Genomic DNA, 19,756 nt, shown 5'->3' on the forward strand with positions numbered 1-19,756 from the left:
AGTGCCCCACGGGGACCGACTGCAGTGCCAGCAGAGTGCAGCCAGAGGTGTGCACAGCTGCAGCACAGATCTGCCTTAGCAAAGATCTGCACAAGTGATTTATAACTGTGGGGCAAAGAGGAGCTTTGCACAGACACTCATCCACACACAGACACGGTAGCAGAGATCACAGGGTAAATGAGGAAAGCAATTGCCAATTAGGAACTCATTTGAGCTCACATCCCTACCATGCATATACGTCGTATTGCTCACAGAGAAACACTGGGTTGGCTTCTTGTCAGAGCACATCATGTGCTCTGTGCTGCAGGCAGAGATGTTTGTAGTACCCAACAGCAGTTATGGCTGAAATACCACTTTCTCTATACAGTCTAGAAATGTAATTTTCCTTCTGCAAACCCTCCTGGTGATGCTTTGCCTTGCAGCTTTGCTTTCTCCATGGATTTACCTTCACACAATTTAGTGCAAAGTTCTTTTAGCAGCTTTGCCCGTGGTACACCGTTATTCACTGCAAGTCTGAACTTCTGAAATGAGCACTGGTCACACCGTGGCCTAATGAAGGATGCAGAGAATGCCCAGCAGGACTCAGCTCTGCGTCCTGCATCTGAGGGGAGAGGTTCAGGGCTCCTGAAGGGAGCAGTGGGCAGCACAGAGTGGGGCTGGAACGGTGGCAGTGCTCCTGCAGGGAGCTTCAGGCACAGGGGCCTCGCATTTCTTGGGGGGCACCTTCCGACCTGCTTTGGAAGGAGGCAGGAATCCGTTCCCTCCTGAGCAGCACAAAAAATCCCAGCGAAAATCCAAGGGCTTCCTAACTGACTCACAAAATGATCACCTCTCTGAAATGCAGGTGGGGTCCATCACTCAGCACTCAGTGCTCCATCACTCCAAGCGCACACTGCAAACACAGGCTGCCATTCACAGAACCAAGACCGAAATGAATGAGAGTGAGTAGCAGCCAGAGCAGTCAATGCATTGACACAGGAGCCCCACAATGCTCCCCAGTGCCTGCATGGCACAGAACCACCCTGCAGTGAGCAGAGCTGCCCCGGGCAGCTGCAGAGCCTGGGGCACACAGCAGCATTCCCCACACAGAGGGAGCTGTCAGCAGTGCCATCCCATTGCCAGTGCTCCCAAGGCAGCCTCTCCCCCCACACCCCAAAGCAGGCTGTCATCTCCTGGGGTGCTTCCTGAGCTGGAAGGGGAGCACGAGGTGTGTGATGGCAGGGACACACCTGATGGGCAGCAGCTGAGCCCCACGGCTGCGGTAGGACTGCAGGGGCAGCAGCCAGGTGGGACAGCAGCTGACACTGATGATGCAAGCAACCACTGCTTTAAAGGACACAATCAGTATAAAAAAATAAACAGCTGAGGGCTGTATTTGCAGAGGATGAATGGGATGCACTTAAGAAATAAAGATCTGGGTTTTATTTCAACTTAAAATGGCTCTCTGGGGAAAGCCTGCTGCAGATCCCAGACACCGGGCCACGGAGTGGTTCACTGCAAACATCAACAGAGCAGTTTAAATTCAGAACATTTCCAAAGATGTAAGAGCTGTTACGAAGCCTCATGCCTGCCCACGGGCATGGAGGAAGGAGTCCTCAGGAACTCAGCCGAGGATCACTCTCTGCTCTTCTGCTTGGAGGGACTGCGTTTGAACAAAGGACTGTTGAAGGAAGACAAATTCCCAAAGCTTCAGCTTCTGCCACGCTCAGGGTGGTTTTTTTCCCTTACAGAACGTGGTTCTTCACCACATTGCTCTCACACCGCAGTGCCGGTGGTGACCATGCAGAGCAGCACCCACCCGCAGGAGCAGGACTGATGCACAGCTCTGCAGGTTTTAATGCAACCAAGTACGGCATTTCTGTTTTTTAACAGTGAACTCCCTTTGGTCAGTGGGTTGGTTGCACACAGCTGCCCTGCAGTGCTGCCCAGCACCCCCTGGCAGCCCCCAGCTCCCCTCCAGGACAGGAAGGCAAGCACAGTGCCTGGCACCTCGCCCTGCCTTACCTCCTGTATCGATTTTTCTGAGTACTCTCCAGCCCATACTCACTTAATGAATTAGACTATTTATCCCCTCTGGAAATGGAAGTATATTTTCCACTCAAGTCAGGATTTATTGCCATCAACTACGAATTTAACTCCACAGGCAGCATCTGGCTTCAAAGCCAACAAAAAGCCTCAGCTATCGATACAACCGCGCAGGTGTTAATGAGGAAAGCTCCCACCAGGGCTGCTTCCCTCCTGACTCAGCAGAATTGCAGTCCTCGTGCAGCACACAGCACTCAAACTGCACTGCCCTGGGCTCAGCAGATGGGCAGCACTACAGCCCAACTGCTCAGATTGCCATTGCACTTAAAACCAAGAGAGCGATGCTATAACCTCAAACACCTGCCATCACCAGTGCCAACTGGGGAAAGGTGGGTTTGACTCATCCTGAGCCATAATGCACCTACACTGCATCAGAACCAGAGCTCCATACCAGCATGGACCAGTACAGCTCTGCAGAACACAGGCCAAAGGGCACAGCCCCTCAGCTCCTGCCAGAGGGATGTCCACTGCTTTCCTCAGTGCCAGAGCTCACGGTGTGTGTCCCAATGTTACTCACAAGAGGTTTTTTTGAGGATGTTTTGTGCATGACAGTGAATATCACCAAGAAAATGAATCACTATTAACTCAAATATAATCAAACCATAATGATAAAGACCTCCTTGGGACACACAGCAGCAGATGGAAGCTGACCCACTGCAGTGAGTCTGACACTGACCATTACATACATTCCTACTCTTCTCTGGCAAAGCGCACACAGTATTTTTCTGTTCATCACTGATTACTATGATTTAAAGGCAGACCTAAAAGCACAAGTCAATATTTGCTCTCTTTCAGAAGGCATGGTCTTACTGACAACCAACCAAACAAAAAAATCTGCCTCCTATTTTTCCCTCTGCATCTCCTCCCTTCCCCAGAGGCATTACCCCACACTTGCCACAGACAGAGCCTCTTCCAAACAAAAACACCTCTCACTTCCACACTGCATGAAGTACCTCCAAAAGCTCAGTGCCTGCTCCCAGATGCGTATTTATTTTAAGGCCAGAAACACTCAATGCCCCCAAACCTTTCAACTTCCTCCAGCTATAACACAAAGCTGAAATAGCAACACCTGCTAATGAACAAGCTTCCAAAGACGCATCCAAAACCAGTGCATTTCTGCAGTTTGAGTTTACAATTTATTTCACTTGCAGAAAACCAAGTTACACCAAATCAAACAAATCTGTTGCCCTCCTGGTGTGCTGCTCAAAGAGGGGAAGGATTTCCACACAGCCACGGCCCGCAAAGCCCGCACTGCAGGCACTGCACGTGTGAGCAGAGCAGGACAGGGCAGCAGTGCCACACAGAACCACTCCTTGGCTGCAGGAGGGCTCACCCAGCACCCCAAGCAGCATTACAGTTATGGGGCGCAGTGCTGCAAACAGAAGTGCCCATACACTCACTTGGTTGTTTTAAGACAGCCTGAGTGGCAGTTATGCAAGAATTCAGCACTTTATTAAGTACCCAGATACACTGGAAGCAGGAAAAGTCTAAGAAGCACTTAGCCTTCTGTACCACCTACACCCAGTGGCTCTGCAGCATCAGCTCTTCTTCCTCTTGCTCCTGGGAAGCAGCCGATCCCCTCCTGGCAGCTCAGACTGGCACACCTTCCTCTTGCTAGCTTTCAGGTCCAGAAGACAGTTGCTGGAAAAGGAAAGGAGAAAATAAGGTTTCCAAGGTGCTCTAAACAGGCAGATGCTGAAGGCTGTATGAAGGCACAGCAGGCACTGGGTGCACAGTATGCACAGCACACTCTCCCACTGGGGCATGAACAGAAACATGCTCCATCTCCATGTCTGAGGGTAGCAGTGCCCACAAACCCCCTGTGCACAGACAGGTCCAGCACTGCTCAGGTCTGTCCCCACTCGCCACCCCTCTGTCCCGGGACAGATATGAGCAGAAGGAGAGCATCCTTCCCAGTTCTTCACCCACAGCCTCCAGTGCTGGCAAAACCACACTCACAACATCAGCAAAGGTGTGCATGGAACAGTCATGCACAGCACAGCCACCGAGGGCAGGGACAATGGCTGCGGGGCAGCTGTCCCACCAGGACAACATGCAGGGCTCCACCTTTCAGCTGCAACCCTTCACCTGAGGCTCTTCTCATTATGGATGAGGAGTGTTGCACTGGAAGCTCAAAGAAATGTTTTCATTTCAGTCACAGTTAATTTTAAAGGGAAAAAAAAAGTTAAGCTAGCCATATTTAAATTATGCAGCTTATTTCCATCAACCAACTTTGGAGCTTGGAACACCACGCAGAGTTGACGTGAAAGATACTGCTCTTGCCCATCAACAGCCATTACTTAAACATTTTTCATAAACATTTTTTTAAAAGCCATTTGGTAGGATGAATCCACCCTATGGGGACTATTTGGCTTAAACAGGAAATTCACAACTGGAATAAGATGAAATCTGGATAGGTGTCTGGATGAGGTGCTACAAGATATGGTTGAGTAGCTTAGTGGGTAGTGATGGTGACAGGAGGACAGTTAGACTAGATAATCTTGTGGGTCCCTTCCAACCTTGCGATTCCAAGAATGGAAAACTCAAACACTCCAGCCCGTGCCCCTGCTGACTGCAGCAAGCTGCACACACACAGAGCAGCAGGAACAGCCTGCACCCCACAGCCTCCAGCAGCTCCCCACGATTCCTCCCTGCCCAGCCACAAAGCACACAGCACCGCAGATCACAGCAGAGCTGATGAGACAGTTCCCTCCCTGCTCTGGTACTGAGCGGCTCTGACAAGCAGCACAGGCAGCCAAGCAATTTGATTTTCTAATATGATTGCTCATTTGATTTGCTACTCATTGTTATCCTTCAAGCCTCTTGGTATTGCTTTCCATTTTCTTCACTGACTGTGTGTGCTTGAGATTATAGGCTCCACAATGAGCCTGAGCTTCATTTACCAACTACATCTGGGCAATCCTATCACAAAGCATGTCCTAACGTCCCCAAGGGCTAGGATAAACCCTCTGTAGCATCTCCCACGTCTTCAAACCAAACATCCTATTAACAAAATAATTACCTTTAAGCCTAAAGCTCCTGAAGACAACGGGTTTTGGTTTTCACTCACATAAGGTGCCTACACGTGGAAGGATATCACCACTCTGCAGATGACCCAACAGACATCACTTCTGTGCCATCCTCATCCAGATTTTGTTTTATAAGGAAACCCCATGCTTTCTACCTTTGTTTCGCTGAACTTAAGGTAGGTTACAAGCACTAAAAGTTAGCAGTGAATTAAGTGATTGTTTTCCATGTAAATTCAAACAAAAACCCACCAAGGAAACTTAGAAAAATGACACAGGAAGCTACGAGGTGACTTACAGTAACCTCAAGCTAGCACTACACCAGAGATGGCATTGGTCACAGAAACCACCCCAGACCAACGGACTGCCATCAGCCTGCAGCTGCACCCTGCACACACGGCGCCCTCTGTCTCGGCTGGCACTGCTCACAGGAGCTACAGCTGTGTATGTGAGTTCAGAAGAACACAATGCCGGAGCACTGAGAACACTGAGCGACACGAAGCAGTGCCACACAACAGCTCTGCTACCTGCTGCAGTACCCAGTGCTACACTTCTGCAGTCAGCCTTCCCACACCACGCAGAAATAAAATAAGCCAAGAACTAATGCTTTCTAAGCAACAGCTTCACTCGTCAGGAGATGGGATCCAGGGCTGGTACAGGGCTGGGGTGAAACCTGGGGACTCTAAAGCCTGTTTGCAACTCAACTGCCAACATATAGCTTTGCATACAGAACAAGTAGCATTGCTGAGAAAATACTGCAGTGCAATCACTGCATGGAAGCAGCACTGAAACTGGAAAGCAAGGCAACGTCATCCAAAGATACCCTGGTAAACAAGCAATCGTTGCCTAGAGGTTTTGTTTAATAAGGCAATTTCTACACAGGGTCTCTGTCAGTACATTATTAAATGCTTCTCAAGCCATGAATCTGCAAAGTCTTTGGCATTTGTATAACCCTGGGTGCCAGCAGAACCCTGAAGTGAACAGAGAAGTTCAGATATGTGACTGCATCCCACAGCAGGTCACACACAATTCAGGTGCCTATGGCCCTGCTACTAATACATACCTGCACGAAGATGCCTCCTTCATCAGGAACTGAGTTTATATCTGAAGGATTAAAGCCTTCCACCATTTCTGAACTGGAATTTAAGACCACGTGTCTGCCAATAACTCTGCAAAAACATCGTGACCACCAGCATAGGCCAATAAGGAGTGTGGCTGATGAGAAAAGCAGCAAGGCTCAGGTACATGACCCAGCGTGGGGGGCGGGAGGCAGAGAGCACAGCAGGGATGTGGCTGAAGTGCCTGCAGTGCTCACTCCGCAGGGCCATGCCTGGGTGAAGGAACACAGCAGCAGACACACATCACTGGTCCTCCTAAGCTGAACAGTGCCACCAATACTGAAAGCACAAAGCAAGCATGGCTGACCTTCCACAGCAATGTGCACACTTTAATCCTTGGGAAAGGTAGTTCCCTTCCCGTATCCATTGGCTCACTTTGTGATGTGGTTGGCTTGGGCAAGGACAGAGCTCCCACTTCTGGCATCCCACATCTGAGGGATGAAGTGAGCTTGTTTCTCAGAACACTGAAGTATATTGTGAGGTAGGCAGGATCTTTTACTGCAACTATGCACAATTAAAGACCCATCATCCTTTTATCCTTTTCTTCACCTCTATTTCTCTGCACAACACAGTCCTGTAGGAAATACATCCACCAGACTCACTCCCTGAAATCTCACTAACAGCTCTCCAGAAGAACTTAGCTGAGGTGTGAATGGTGAAGTCGCCACAGAAGCCTTTCATCAAACCCACACTCATTTGCAGACACTCAGATCCGATGCTGCCGACAGAGCTGAGCAAACCCTGCAGCTCAGCACTCACACACTTCTTGCCATACACATCACAGAACCATAAGGCTCTCATTAAATGGTTACCAAGAGGTTACTGAGGGCCTGAAACGCTGCCTCATTTTCATCAGATGAGTAATATGAATTTATGCAGTCCCAATAGCATTATACCCCAGCAAGTGGATTTGTTACTTAACAGAAGATATGAAAAGCAAGGAAAAAAATTCTGAGAGCTCAGAGAATGCTTAAATCGTGCTTAAGTTGGTTTCAGGAATGGAATGAGGTTTTGCTAAAAATATGCTCCAAATTGCCACTAAAATATCCCTAATCTGCTCCATCTGTGCACTGTCACAAATAAATGGCAAGTATGTCATACAAAAACACTCAGGTTTATTTTTTGGGTATTACTGTCTAATCTCGTAGTGTCAAAATAAGACAATTAGCAGAGATGAAAGGTGACTCCAGGGAATTTAAGTAATGTCTATTTTATGAAGCGCTTAATGAAAATTGAGACAATTCATTCATATGAATATTTATTGCTTCTTTATTAGATCTATCATGGAAATTAAGATGCTCAGCAAATCGCTGTATCTCTAAAAGGCACAGCATGCTGCAGCTCAGAACCGTTCCAACACCCCGAGATGTGCTACAGGCAGAGGAGCCGCTGCACTCCGACCAACCTCAGCCTAATGCTAAGCAGTAGGAAGGCTTCTTTGGGAACCTGGAGGCACAGATACTGAGATCCAAACACACCATATCCCTGCTGCCATTTTCTCACCTGCTTAGGGAGAATAAAGCATTCGCACAAGTTTGAAGTTCTCTTTTAGAGACCTTCACTGGAAACCATAAGAAACCTGTACCATAAGAAACCTCACCAGAACAGCCCACCGTGCAGCTGGCACCACGCACAGCTGCTCCCTGCCCTGCTGCACACTGCACAGGGCTCTGCTTCCCTGCCCCCAGGAATGTATTCTGCAGCCACGGTCAACCAGAACCAGTGACCAGGCTGACTGCTGACCAGCCCCTGCAGGCTGCTTCCCCTGGAGCTTCAACTTGAGCTTAACCCTTCCAGAGACACAAGAAACCCCTGATCTTGTGAATCCCATCTGTGAAAAAACATGAAACAGAAGATTTAGTTTTAAAAGTACTGAAAATCATATTTGACAAAAGTAATGCTCATGAAGAACTATTTTTTCCATTTCAGTTAACAAAGAGATCCTGCAGACGAGCAATAATGTGGATTTGTATTGTCAATATAGACAAATGTACTCTCCCTCATCACATCCATCTCTAAAGAAACTCTTCTGCATAGTCTTGCCCCAAGGGAAGTCCCACTGAATTCCATAGCTAGACCTGTCCTCAGCATGGTGCCCATCTCAAAAGAGAGACCCTCTAGGGCTGCACACAGCAACATTTTCAGCCCTCATGCCCAAATACCAAATAATGTCATTTGGAATTACAGATAGAAAAGGACATAAAAGTCTGAAATTATTTTAAAGTGTTCTCTTCACTAAGCAATTGGCATGTGAACCTAAGCCAGATACAGACCATCCTAAATTTTTCCCATTAATTCCATTAATTATCTTATATATTAAAATATAACATCGAAAGCTGAAACTTCCATATCACTTGTTTTGCCAATATCCAACCATCAGCCATAACAAAAACAGAGAGGGGATCTTTCTGGCATAACTCAGCCCCAAAACCAGAAACCTGTGCTGGTGATGAAATGTCTTTGTGCTGGCCTCTACCTTCACAGGTATTAAGCTTGCCAAAGCAAAGCTCTCCCCTGCTGCAACCAGCAGGACACAATTCTTCAACGAAGAACAATATAGCTGTAATGAAATGTATAGACCTGACTTATTAAATATTCTTATGCACTTATAAACCTGGCCAAACCGTGGTACCATGCAAATAAAACCACCAAAAGACTGAGATTTTCTGGGTGAAAGAAATTATCACAGTAACAAATTATTTTTGCTCAGGATATTTATCATAACTAATGTTAACATCCAATACTGCTAAAGAGATACGCCCCATTAGGGAATCCAGCTTCCACACTTGACATTCCTACGCCTTTTTGGACTAATGAACATGTTCTTCTAACCCACGCAAGAAGCCACAGATGCCATCAGTCTTCATTCCTGTTTCTTTGCACAATACCTATAAAGCTTTTCAGTTAATCTAACACTGCACTACAATAAATCTCACTATATCTGCACTCCTTCAGCATCCCCAGATAGCCCAACATTTGCTCCCCACCTCCATGCATTTCACTGTGTTACTTCAGGAATCGCTGGATGGTTTTGCAGTACATCTTTATGAAGCACCTTGCACAGTTAGACACAAACTTTAAATCTTACCAATAACAGAAGGGGATTTTTGTTCTTTGAAAAGAAGGTGTTAAGATTCTAAAAACATGAATGTGCCCCTCCAGCAGAAGCCAACCAGAACAGATGTTGCAATTCCAGGATGTTCAACTAGACACAGGGATGCAGGTGAGACTGACAACAATACAACATAAAATACAACAGAAAATTAGAGTCTCTTGTTTTCCCATAAAAATCAGTCTGTGTTTGTTTTGCTGGGTTTTGTTTTTTTTTTTTTTTTTTTTTTATTAACTATACCCCCGTGCTCAAGCACTCTTCGGAACAGTGATTTTCAATATGTCATCTGGGAATTCTAGGAGCATTCATGCATTATTTTCCAGCAAACCAATAACACTGTAGAAGTTTCTCCTCCAATAACTGTGGAGGTTCTCACTGAACCCGACGTTTTAATGGCATTTGCCTCTCTTGCAGAAAACGTGTAGGATTCCACAAATCAGAAGTTACCCGAGATCAGCCTCAAGTATTTTTCCACCCACCTATTTCTACCCACCTGTCAGAGGACACCGAGCAAATCTCAGCTTCCAGATCTCTCAAGATGTCTGAACTGGAGCTGAAGGGAAAAAGCAGAACATGTCAATTATTTTAGCAAGGCTCACACCAAAGGTCTCTAAACAAAACCATTAATTCTGACAGCAGAACTTGTAAATGAGACAGATCTTCCAGATAGCGCCAGAAACAGGAAATCATTTCCACCAAAGCCCAGAAGGTTCCTTTCTTTGAGAAAATGAACAAATGGTGTGCAGCCCCCATCCGTGGGCAGGATTTCTTCTCTCCTTCCCTGTCAGTCTCCCCTCACCTCCTGTTCCCCTCCAGGGTCAAATGAGCAGCACAGTGACTGCACGGATGGGAGAACACCACCGGTGCAGAACAGCACAGCACAGCACAGAGGAGTTCAGTCAAAAAGGAAACATACACACAAAGCACTGCTGCCATATGGAGAACATTATTCCGAAACAAAATGGGTTTTGAAGTTGTGTGTGCAATTTTAGAAACTCATCTGTGGTTCCCCGGGAATTTTTATGAACTGCTGAATAAATTTATCTAATTACACACATTTCTCAACAGAGCAGCTTTAATTTGGAGATAAAGACAACTAAAATTAAAAGCAGAGACTGCATTTATAGGGAATAACGTTTCATGCCTGCACCAATTACCAATGCCACCACTCAGCACCTGGAGGAGTGAGCACAGCCCAAACCCCAGCACCACACGTGGGTGCTCTGAGGGTATGTCAGGGAGCCCCAGTACGCCCAGGGATTTCTTATTGCATTACTAAGGATGACATGAAATACTCAAGGGAATGACACAGGAAAGCACACTGTAAGAACGATGGTGATGGGGAAAGCTGAGAAGTTCAGCAGTTTATTTTTTACTCTCAAAATTTGCACTATCAAGAATTCACCTTTGGCACACAAGCTGGATGCACAGGGAATGAGTGATCTTACTTCTGAACCCTGCCCTGATGCCCCAGTTATATTAAAAGAAAAAAGAAGTAGGGGGATATCAAGTGTTTGGCTCCCCAAAATAGAAAAAGAACAGGTTTGATGACTGAACACCATGCACTTTATTGCCCTGAAAAATATATTCTTATTATCATTAATCACCAACTGTTTGTCACAAGCAGAACAATAAAAGTGAAAAGATTTGGCTAGCACTCAGAACAATAATGCCAGTTCATAATTTGCATGCATATTTCAAAGTTTATGCCTACCAAACTATTTTAAAACCAGGCACAAAATGTACTGGAGTTACTTAGCACCTCAGAACGTGCTGTGTAAGAGAACGGGGCATCAACAGAAGAGTGGTCTGAGCCCTCCACAAACCAAGGCAACTCCTGCACTTCCATTGCACTGAGCAATGAAGGATGCTGCACCTGAGCACCCACAGACAGCCTGCAGGGCTATGAGCTCCCCAGCGATGGTCGAACTGCCCTTTGTTTCAGCATTTCTTCAAACATGTCCATCATCCCAAGGCAGTCACTCGCTAAGATAGTTCCCCATATCTGGTCTGTGCTAAACATCAACTTCAGCAAAGGTCAAGCCATCTCCTGACACTGAGCTGCAGTGATTCCATGTTTCATACTATTTTCCACACGTGGGGAGAATTTTTTTGATAATTTAAAAACAACTCTACATGGACTGCTGCAAAACCAATATCAAAAACAGCCTTCAGCTCTTTATTGAAATGCTGAATATTTAACCCAAAGGAATACTGGCCAACTTCGAGTTTTTAAATAATTCTTTTCCCCATTGGAAAGCTTCCAGTATCTTCTTAGTGCTGAACAACCTGCACTTAAACTGAAGAAAATGAATGAAATGGAAAAGAAACAGCTGCCCCGTTCTGCATGCCAATTTTACAGATTTCAGCTTAGTGAGGCCAAACAGAATTCAGCGTACAGTTTTGCCTGTTCCTTCAGATGCTTCTCCCTTCCCAGTACAGCCAGCAGGCACACCAAGGCCAGGCAAGGCACAACATCTCCAGGCTTTATTTGGACTCCAAAACCAAGACAATTACCTACAAGTGGTCTTCTGCCCTTCCCTTTAATAAAGGCTATTCTTCCTATCTTACACTGAGAATTCCAGATGAGTAAATTCACAGCAAAACCTGTAATGTTCTGAGATGTAAGTGCTCGTGGTGCAGTGAGGGCACGAAGGGTTTGGCTGCAGCACCCACTGCTGCTGCAGGCTGAGGGTCAGCCTCCTTGGGGCACTTACAGTCATGCCTGAACTGTTCCTTCCTCGACCATCAGCTGGATTGTACTCCCCCATGCCTTTCCTTAGTGGTGTTTTTTTTATTTTTAATTAAAGATAAAACACACAACCTTAAAATAGAGAGAAGAAAGCTGACGTAAGTGTGAATAACATGTCTCATTCTAAAAATGAAAGGAGCAAATGTCTCTCTGAATGTGTTTGTTTTATGGCAGATTAACTTCCCTCTTGGCTGCCCAGCAAGCAGTGCCCTTTCATCAGCCCATCCTGCCCTGCACTGTGGCATGTGCACAGAGCAGTTCTCGTTGTCAGCACCAACTGCAGGATCTCTCACTTCCCCAGCACCGTTTGAAGGCGAATGCCCAGCCACAAGGATGGGGAGAAGTGTTATTCTCTATCTTTCTGCCTTGCTTCCTGCCCCCATTCCAAACTCCAGCCTGCCTGTGACAAACAGCCCTGGTGTGCAGGGCGCCGGGCAGCCAAGGCAATGCAGAGTGCTGGTGCCCTCACTTCTGTTTTCAGGGCTCAAAGGCGCCCAAAAGCACAGTTGTGGCCAATGTCCTGACACCTCTCCTATGCAGGCACCATACCCTGCACAAACCAGAGGCCAGCAGCTGTCCCCTTTGTAAATGCTCTCCCCAGGACTCCACCCACAGCCCTTGCAGCTCTGTGACCATACATTACAGCTCACAATTGTTGGAACAAGCGTATGAATTAACAGCAGAGAAGCAGCACCATCCTTACACAATGGAGTCATGTTTGAGGCAAAAAATAAAATAAAATCAAAGATAAAACGCTCCCACCTAACATTTCATGTTCACCTTCTCTGCGCCACAGCAGCACAAGATTTACTAACTCAAAACTGAACTACAGAAGTGAAAAAAAGGACAGCTATTCCCCCAGTGAAAACAGGTCTCATATACTGCCTCGTACCAGTGACGACCAGCCCCAGGACCAGGACAGCACTCTGGTTATTCCAGCCTGCAGTGCCAGCTCTGACAAAGCCATGTCTGTGAGAGGTCTCCAGGGGACACTGCCATCCAGCACCCTCAAGATCCAACCAGAGCATACTACACCTCCTCCAGCTGACGAACTAAAGCTCAACAATTGCAAAGCTCCTAAAGCCAAAGCAAGAGACCAGCTAAATGCAGACCTTCATCCTGATCAATAGCTGCCAAGCACAATGCCAAGAAGTCCCACTTAGTGCAAACGAGTGTCCTCGCTTGGGCAAGGAGCTCAGCTGGCAGAGCTGCAGGAGCTCTGTGTATCCCAGAGGCAGATTTACACAAGCTGCAGATACAGCACTTTTCAGTCAGTGTTTCAAAATTAAATCACTCTGTTCCACTGTACAATATAATATCATTAGACGAGGCCAAAGATATATCGTCTGTGCTGCGAGTCCTCCACTCCGCTCCTCAAGAACTGATGCTCTCTTCTAACAGCAGTTTTAAAGCGAAATAATTTGTTTAAATGACTGAGTATTATCTCAGTTTTATAGAGTACTTTTAATAAAATATTTCCCCTGTGTGGTTCATTAACTGGCTTATCACTGTCCCACCTAGTTTCTCTTCTATTTTTTCTATTGTTTAAACTCTTGCATAAAGCTTGGCTTCGGTCCCAGAAAGTAAAAGAACGCAGCGGGACTATTTATATGGAGCACTAAAGTTCCATGAAAGCTTTATGTATGACTTCACAGCTTTGAAAAAATATCCTTTAAAAGTCAGGGCTTTGTCCTGCTGTTTATCTGTTACGAGCACTTTGCTTCGCCGGTGGGATCATCAATTTCTGAAAAGACCAAACACGTTCAGATCGATGCTACCGCCTCCACGTCTGGCTGTTACCTTTTCTCCAGCAGAGCTCTCCTGTCCTCACGTAGAGCAGTGACTTCTAAACATCAGCACTGTCAGGATTACTGTAGATGTACAGATGTGCTATACAGTCCAACTGCTCCATGAGTTGTACTGAGCAATGGGTATTGCATTGAAAAGGGGTAGAAGCTCTTGTGAAGGACAGAACGTAGGAATCATCAAGTCAATTACAGTGTCATTAATAGAACAACGATGTCAGCTCTCTGCCTTTGTTCCTGTTTGGCTGTATTCCATACACTGCTCAAAATCCAGATTTTCTTTTAATGCACCACAGCATCAGGCCGCCATATAAAAGCGCTCTCTCTGTGCTTAGGAGTACAGCACATTGGTTTTGGACTCCCAAACATATTTCAAGTTCTGACATTTCAATGTGGAACAAGTTCTCCCTTGTCAAAGGATATCCTCTTATTATAAGGAAATGCAAGTCTCAGAAAATCATATCTTGATGCAAAAGCACAATGCTAGGGACCACCCCCACTCTAAATCATTCTTTTTTTGTTTTCACTGCACTTTACAGAACATTAACTCCACGGTAGCCAGAGTGTGACACAACACATCTTTCTTCCATGCAGTTTATACAACTCTTTTTCCATGACCTCTGAAAATCCTGACCTAATTCTACTAATTAAAATGGACCTGAATGACGTCAACAGTACAGTGTAAGCACGAGGCACAGCCCAACACACACAGTGCAGCCAAAAGGCACGTTGCTCCTGGAGCTGCTGCTGGGAGGCATAGGCAAAGCAGCACAGGAAGGGTGAGCCTGGCCCAAGGAGCACACTGGAGCCAAACAGCAGTGGCCGTGCACACATCACAGGGTGTCACACGGCATCCAGCCAGGTCTTTCTGCCTCATTGCTGCTATTTTTGTCTCTTTTTCAGCCAAATATATATTAAAAAAAAAAAAGATGCCGTGTTATAAAGGATGAGCACCTACAGTCTGTAACAGACAGACACACTACAGAGGCCAGCTGGCAGTCAGCTGTGTTTAATGCAGAAAATAAAGGAAAAAAAATAAACAAAACCACACCACCACTGTGGTGAACCTCTTGACCAACACAGTAGCTAACTTTTAAGGTTATGCAAACTGCACTAAAGTTAAACAAATATAAACACATTGCACATACAAACCAGGGAGTATGCACAAAGTAGGAAAGCAAAGAGAAGAGTCCCAGACACTTCCTGAAAAAGCACTTCTGTGCTGTAGGACTTGAAGTGAATGAGCCACAAAGAGCTGGTAAGTGTGCATGTTGGCTTATGTTTGGTTTTTTAAAGAGGTCCAAGTATCTGAGGCATACCAACTGGTCTTCACAGCTGTGAGATTCTGCGTTTGAGTTAAGAAATCTATGGAAATACTTTATTTGGAGAGTGAATACATGAAAAGAAGGAATAAACAGCTTTGCCCTGAGCCAGACATGACGCAAACAAACGTGTGCTTTCCAACAAAATCTGCCAACTTGCTTCATGAAAGCACATTCGAACCATCAGTAGCAGCTGCATGTTGATACCCTGCAGCAAACAGCCTCTTCAGCACTCTTTCATCCAGACTTGAGGATAATAAACAGAAGTCTGCAGACACAGAAGGGTACAGAACGAGAATGTAACTGTGATGCCAAAGGCCACAGGAGGGTCACTCAGGATATCATTTATATACCGAGTTGGCAGTGGAGCAGATTTAATGACTCCTTGGATGAGCTAATGAAAGGAAAACTTTCTCACTCTGTCAAATGAAAATTCTAGATTTTCCAGGGTGCTTAATGCTAAAAGGTGAGCTTGCAGTCAAGAAAAAAAAAATTTAAAAAATGAGTGAAACAGAAGAACAGGAATTTCTCATTCAAATTCTAGATAAGAAATCAAGTGAAGGGCATTTATTTTGTGCCTGGGCTCCCATCCACTGATGCTACACAACCAAAGCAAAGTCCCAGCCATCACACAGCTCCCAGCAGCACCCAGCAGCAGCACAACAGCTAGGGACAAAGCTACCAACTGGAAAGCTGAGGTTTCAGCACATGAAACCAGCCTGTGGGACAAAGCACCACGGCCAGCTCCTTCCTTCCAAGCAAGGAGCCAGAAATTGCTTCTCCCATCTGAGCCATCCTTCAGAACAGGTCCTGCATGGAGCAGCTCCAGGAAAAGCTGCCACATCCAAACAGCATGGGCATGAGGATGCTCTCAGGGCGTCAGTTCTGCCAGCACAGGGCTCAGTTCTCTGGTGCACCAAACAAGGTGCAGGCCAGGATGCGTACCAAAAAACAGTTATCCCTTCTTTCCACTACTTCCCCTTTTCCCCTAGAAGCTGGGGCCTACAGCACCCAGTACTGAAAAAGATGTTTTTCTTCGCATTAATCATCTTTAACAATCAAAAGAGTAGTACCTAGCAAATTGCGATCTATGAAGCACGTTTTCAACAGACACAAACTCTATCTTCAAAAACTATGTAAATTGATCTTAGTAACAGCTGAATCTTTTCAATAACACCAGCACTGAAGTACCAAAGACATCAACAAAACAAAGCTTCACATTTATAAAACCTTCCTTGATCCTTCATTTCCTATGACCAAATAAAGCCATTTCAGTAAGCAAAACTAAACAAACTAAGAAAGAAAAGTAAATAGATGTCAGGACTTCAAGGTTCAGTGACATTCTATCCCCGCCTGCAAGTAATGGGTCATTTAAATTCTATTTCTTATGGCAATACTCAGCTCAGAGAACCGTTAAAAGATTTAGGCTATATCAATTTTTGAACCTTTTAAAATAAATCCTCAAACAAAAGGGAAGATGAAGCAGTAAGAGAAACAAACATTCTCCTGGTCCCACAACCATTTCACTCACTTTTCTGTACAAAAAGGAACATTTCCACTACAGTGCCTCTATCAAGCCATTACTAAGCTTTTAAGTGAATCTGAATGCATTTCAGCTGCATCCCTCAAGCAGCTGAACAGACAGAAATGTGGAAGAGAAGGAATGAGTAACCACAGCCGAGGATCACCTCTTATGAAGCAGAGTACAAATATAAATGGCCCAGTATCCATGGCAAAGTTTCACCAGTTTTGTCTGAGTACAAATGAGAACAGACTCTTCTGTGCTAACCTGCTCGATGATCCGGATGAGTCTGAGAACGCAAGAGAGACCGAGCCCTGGCCTTCCTCTGAGGAACAAGGGTCACTTCTTTTGCCATCAGGAGTTCCTGGTTTGAGTACCTGGGCTTCTCCAAGGACTGCAGCTGAGCGATGCTCTTCAGGACCTTCCCCTGTCAAGAAAAATATTGCTTATTTTTTTTTGCTGCCTGAAGACAGATTTTAAGAAAAACAAAAGGTTTTAAGTATTTGAATACTGATGCCTCATTCCCACTCACTTCCCAAACTCTCACAGTTTCAAATATTATTATTATTATTTTTAACTATGGCAGAAAAAGAACCTATCACCAACAGCAACAGAAAAGCAGCAACAACAACAAACAACCTCTAAGAACCAGAGCCTAAAACAGAAATATTCCCTTGTTATGAGTTTCAAATGAAAACAAGGAGAGAAATAAAGGGTAAGGCTATTTGTCATATTTCAGAAATTAGCAAACACTCAATGAGACAGCTCCGTTCCCTGGTTCTTGATACCAATTCACTTTGCTCATTGCATAAGACATCTTGATAGCTTCAGAGTTTCACAGATCAAGATAATAGGCTTGTTTTCAATAAAAGAAACATAATGATTTATTTCCTTATGCACGCAAGAAAGATGAAATGTCAGTCTAGATCATTGGCATTTCCATTTATCTTCATAGGAAAGAACATTTCTAGACAACACAAACAAATTGTAAAGCCATTCTATTATTTTCCTATCAAATATTTTTATCTATTAGAAGATGAACAGTTCTCTCAACAGATGCCTCCTACCTCTCTACATAGGTAGTAAATATAGACTAGGAAGTGCGATACAAAAAGAAAACTTGCTTTTATGCTCTGCCCACAGATATTTTTAATCAAGTTATTTAACCAGGAAGTTGCAAGGGATATTAAAGCCATACTGAGACTTATCTCATTAATAATTCTCATTAAGGCAGTTCACAGAGGCGTTCTCAGCACTCACACCACCCAAGTTGTATTCTTGTTCAAACCACTTTCACTTTTGTAGCTCTACAAAGATTTTTGACAGCACTGGCCAAACAGAACCATAGCCACAATATGGAAAAGCTACACAATCTATTAATTCAGGTAGAGTTTGCCCTTTCCCCTATGCTAAAGGGCATATTTAATTGTTAGGAGCATATTTCTGTCAGTTGAAAACAACCAGCAGATTACAGTGAGTCAGCTGTCTAACTAATGCAGCATTACTGACATCAGGAGATTAAAAATAAAGGCCCAGTACAATAATGCAGCTCAAAATAGATACATCAAAAGTATTTACCAATTTCTTATGGTGCTTCCGCTAGGCAGTGCAAAATCCTACATTTACCAGTTAGGAAAACAGACTAGAAATTATTGTTTTTTTTTTTTTTTTTTTTTTTTAAGTTTAAAGATGCAGAACAAGATCACGTGAAACAGGAAGGGATGGTTAAAACGTCATTGTAACAGAGCAGGATTTTGAGAGATATATAAGCTACATCCATCAATACTATAGTTAAGGACAACAGGAGATATTAAGGTTTAAGAAAGCATGTTTTAATTCTGTATAGTTTCAGGATCTACCACCCACCCCTTTCAGACTCCGAAGAAGCGGGTGAGGAACGCATACAAAGCCTTTGCTCTTCTTGGAAGTACCGTTTTCAAACAGCAAGTCATCAAACCAGTGCTGGATTTCTTTCTTTCAATGTTATAATCCCCTATTTAACAAAAAGGCACGTGCTGTTAAGAACAAACATGGAGGAAGAAAGGGCCTTAGCCTTCTGTTCCTTCACCCCGAAGTCTTTATGCTTTTCTTACTTTCCTCAGCAGTTTAATAAATAGCCAACTAGGTACAGCTGTTCAGCACAAAATGAGAAACTAATCTCAAGGATTATTTGCATGCAAAGTCTCAAAGGTGACAGAGTGCACAAGAAGGGTAACGAGTATTTTGAAGGTTTGTCAGAACCAGATGAAGGGCATCACCTACTTCAGTCAACACGATACACCTCTTGCAAGTTATTTTCTACCTGAGCGCTCTTTTGGAAAAGCTGCATGGCTTTACTTAGCTTCTCAAAGCCTGCAGTTCAGGGCACAGTGAAAAAGTAACTCACAGGAGCCAATCTCTCCACTGATCATAGCAAGAAATTAATATTTCAGTCTGTGATCCCATTGCTCCTGTCTCTGCTGTAGAAGAGGGACACCACTGTAAGTTGCATCAAATGAGGCAAACTTCATCCTTGAGATTCCTTACCTTTTACCCTCCATATGGGAAAGATTGCACATTGCACCAAGATCTGCATGAAATGATAAGGATAGAATCCATACTACTTCACTGATATTTTCATTTCTTTTTATTCTCTGCTGGAGGTGACAGGCACAGGAGACAGCCCCACACCAAAGAGGAACGCAGCTCAGCTCAGGCAGCACAGGGATGTGCAAGGCCTGCTACAAACTGAACTGCTACATTTTCCCAAGGATACAGACATCAGCACATCCAATTCTGGCCAATGGAATGCTCTTTGAAATTCAGCATCCTGAATACACTGTAATTCCACAAATATTAGCCAAGGACTGCTTTTCTAAATCACACATTCAAAGATTAACCGCATGCTGCCACAGCAAACAATACCATAAAACAATGAGACTGAACAAGACTACAGGGAACAAGTTAAAAGCACACGAAGGTGTTTCTTTGATGCTGTGGGCAGTGAGGACAGTAAACATGCTGGATGATGCTCC

At 44.8% G+C, this 19,756-nt stretch overlaps 1 protein-coding gene across 1 annotated transcript in view; it reads right to left on the bottom strand.

The window, feature by feature from the left end:
• Nucleotides 1-3,515: 3,515 nt before the first annotated feature.
• Nucleotides 3,516-19,756, bottom strand: part of RAD18 (RAD18, E3 ubiquitin protein ligase) — a 34,276-nt gene continuing 18,035 nt past the window's right edge. Inside the window, exons 11-13 of the mRNA NM_001030603.3 lie at nucleotides 17,010-17,169; nucleotides 9,835-9,894; nucleotides 3,516-3,726 (exon numbers count right to left, since the gene is read on the bottom strand). Coding sequence (NP_001025774.2) covers nucleotides 3,624-3,726; nucleotides 9,835-9,894; nucleotides 17,010-17,169 — 323 coding nt within the window. The 3' untranslated portion in view covers nucleotides 3,516-3,623. The remainder of the gene's footprint in view (nucleotides 3,727-9,834; nucleotides 9,895-17,009; nucleotides 17,170-19,756) is intronic.

This window comes from Gallus gallus, chromosome 12, assembly GCF_016699485.2.
Source record: "Gallus gallus isolate bGalGal1 chromosome 12, bGalGal1.mat.broiler.GRCg7b, whole genome shotgun sequence".
Taxonomy (NCBI): Eukaryota; Metazoa; Chordata; class Aves; order Galliformes; family Phasianidae; genus Gallus; species Gallus gallus.